This window comes from Apis dorsata, unplaced genomic scaffold, assembly GCF_000469605.1.
Source record: "Apis dorsata unplaced genomic scaffold, Apis dorsata 1.3 scaffold_233, whole genome shotgun sequence".
Lineage (NCBI taxonomy): Eukaryota > Metazoa > Arthropoda > Insecta > Hymenoptera > Apidae > Apis > Apis dorsata.
Genome location: NW_006263515.1, coordinates 524,671 through 527,999, shown reverse-complemented (window position 1 = coordinate 527,999; position 3,329 = coordinate 524,671). Strand labels below are relative to the sequence as shown.

The following is a 3,329-nucleotide window of genomic DNA, read 5'->3' as shown; positions in this document are numbered from 1 at the left end:
AAGTAAACGCATTTTTAGAAATATAAAAATTGTATAGAAATATAATATTATTTCATTTCTTTCGAATATTTCTACTTTTTCTTTCTTTGATTATTTTTAGGTACCTGGAAAGATCGTCATATATAACCAAAAATTTGTTTCATACGGTGAAACTGTAAAATATCGAACTAATGGTGGGACGCAAGCCTCGAAATATGGGGCTGTCGCTGCCCTAGTTCGATCAGTTACGCCATATTCGTTGTATACTCCGCACACGGGTCATCAATCGTACGGTGAGAATGTGACTAAGATTCCAGTGGCTTCGATCACTGTCGAAGATGCTGCGTTGTTGAAAAGAATGGCGAATAGAGGTAAACAATTATTTATAATTTTTAAATTATCAATAATAGTTATTTTTAAATAATGATATGAATAATAGATATAAATAATTTTAAATATTTGCAAATCTTCTGGATAATTAAGTATTTTATTATAACTAGATTTTGCAGGATATATCTATATAATGTTGAATTTAATTATCCAATTTTTAACTATAATGTTTCTTCTATGATATTTTAACATTCCATTAATAATGTGATTTGAAGAATATAAGAAATTTTATTTAAAATTTTTTAATTTGTTAAATATTATTTAAAGAATTATCAATAATAGTAATTTTAAGATAATAAATATGAATAATTCTGAATTTCTACAATTTTTCTTAACTTGATTAAGAACTTTATTCTTATCTAAATCTTGACATTATTATTCATGAAAAATGATATCTCTTATTTTACAATTAATAACTATTTATTATCCTTTCTTCCATAATATCTTATCATTTTAATTAAATTTAATTGAATAATTAGATTTAAAATATTTTGAATTACTTTTAAAATTCGAATCTGTTTCGACAAAATCTTAATATTTTTGAAAATTTTAAAATATATATATGATTCTGAAGATATCGAAATTCTTAATTTTTCAAAAAATTTTTTTAGATTTGAAACTCTTGAGAGTTATTTTGTCTCATTTGTTTGTATTTATTTGTATTTATTTGTTTCAGGTGAAGTGCTTGAAATCAATTTGAAAATGGAAGCGAGAAATCTACCATCCTCGGTATCGCGAAATGTAATTGCCGATTTCCAAGGTTCCGCAAATCCTCAAAAGATTGTCGTTGTTTCTGGCCATATCGATAGTTGGGATGTTGGTCAAGGAGCAATGGACGATGGTGGTGGTGCATTCATTTCGTGGCAGGCTGTGAAACTATTGAAACATCTTAATTACAGACCACGACGAACAGTTAGGTAAGTTTATTTATAAGTTAAAGTTTATTTATTAACTATTCAAATTGAATGATTTTAATTTTAAAGTAATAATAAAACTCAAGTTATATTAAAAATATCTATAATACTAATTAAAAAGAATTGTGTTTATTCAATCGATATAATATATAGAAATTATTTTAATAAACTAGAATGAATTAAAATCCAATATAATAAATTATAGATTATTTAAGAATAATATTTTCATTTTCATAATCTTTTTTGAATCAATTTATATTTTGTATTCGTATATGATAATATATAAATTTTATAAATGAATTAATTTTTTTTTCGATTAAAATAATATTGCGAAAAGATTTTGTTTGAATGAGTAAAGATAAAAAACAATATTGTGACAAGTTGTCAATATATTAATTAACATAAAAAAATATACAATTATGTTGATTGCATGAAATTAAATGAATATTTCCAGTCAAGTTGATTCTTACAATTTTTTAGTCACATTGGTTCGTCATTTTTAATTAAGAATATTTCTATAATTCTTTATTATACATTATAATATATCATTATTTTAATTTCATTCATTAATTTTTTAAAGCAAAAAATACTAAAGTTTAAGATATTTAATTAAATTTTTTGAAAATTAATTTTAATGATAGATTGATCATGTGGACAGCAGAAGAAATGGGATATATAGGAGCTCTGGATTTCATCAAGACTCATAAATCTGAACAAAATAATTTACAGTTTGTAATAGAGTCGGATGGAGGCACGTTCACGCCTTTGGGCATTGAATATACTGGAACAGATGTAGTTGGATGCATCTTACAAAGGATTATGACGTTAGTTTATAATATGAAATTAAATAAAATTCATTAAAAATATTGTAATAAGTAAATGTTTCATTTTTTTCAATTTGCTTCACTTTTTTCAGTCTTTGCTCTTCTCTGGGAAACATGAAGGTTCGCAGTCCCAGTCAAGGACCCGATATCGCTACTTGGATAAACGAAGGTGTACCAGGAGCTTCTCTTTGGAATCAGGATGATAAATATTTTTATTACCATCATACGAACGCGGATACTATGTTGGTTGAGGATTCAGAAGCTCTTGACAAAGGAACAGCTCTTTTCGCTGCACTGTCATATATTCTTGCCAATCTTAGTATAGATTTACCACGACACAAATGATGAAACTATTATATTATTAATGAAAAAAATTTATCAAAAAAAAAGAAGGAAATATTTATAATTAATATATAATATATATTAGAATATATATTAGAATTTGTATAATTTTTACATGAAATATGAAATAATGAATAATGAAAAACAGGATGAAAATATATATATTAAAACATATAATTTCTATTTTTAGTATATTAAAACATATAATTTCAATTTCTAGTATGAAATGTAAAAAATGTAAAAAATAAATGTTTTATTAAATTATAAAATAAAGAAAATTTTTTTATTTAGAAAATTCAAAAAAAGTCTGTAAAATAAAATTAAAATAAAGAAATGAAATTTTGATTCACTTAACATTCTATCTTCGTATCAATGGAATAGAATAAATAATAACTAGAACATTGTTGAAAACTTAAACTTAATTAAAATTGCAATCTATGAGCTATCTATAGAATTTAATCATATTTAATTTCGATTAGAAGTTTCAATATCAAAATTAAATAATTCAAATTAAACTTATTCGATTATTAAAGATGAGATTAAAGAAAATAACACGTATTTAACTTATTCTACTTAATTTAATCTAACCTAATTTATATTAAACTTCAAAAATAGAATATCTAACTTATTCCAAAGTTTAAAACTATGATATATAATTCCAAAAATATTTTTGTCTTTCTTGTTAAAAAAAAATATATATATATAAAAAAATATTCAGAATGATGATATACTTCAAAATCAAGGTCATAAAAATCAATAAGATAATCATTATTTTAAATAATTATCAACATTTTTCATGTTCAAACTGATAATAAATTACTATTAATAATAGAAAAAATATTCATTGCGATTCTCGTAAAGTATTTTTATTTCAAACGTA

General features: G+C 22.9%; 1 protein-coding gene across 1 annotated transcript; it reads left to right on the top strand.

Annotated features, from left to right (window-relative positions):
- The first annotated feature begins 78 nt into the window (after positions 1–78).
- Positions 79–2,486, top strand: LOC102681422 (carboxypeptidase Q-like). Its single transcript, XM_006615764.2, has 4 exons — positions 79–350; positions 1,046–1,286; positions 1,925–2,107; positions 2,200–2,486. The coding sequence occupies exons 1-4, from the start codon at positions 338–340 to the stop codon at positions 2,450–2,452; spliced, it is 690 nt and encodes a 229-aa protein (XP_006615827.2). The 5' UTR covers positions 79–337; the 3' UTR covers positions 2,453–2,486.
- Positions 2,487–3,329: the final 843 nt, after the last annotated feature.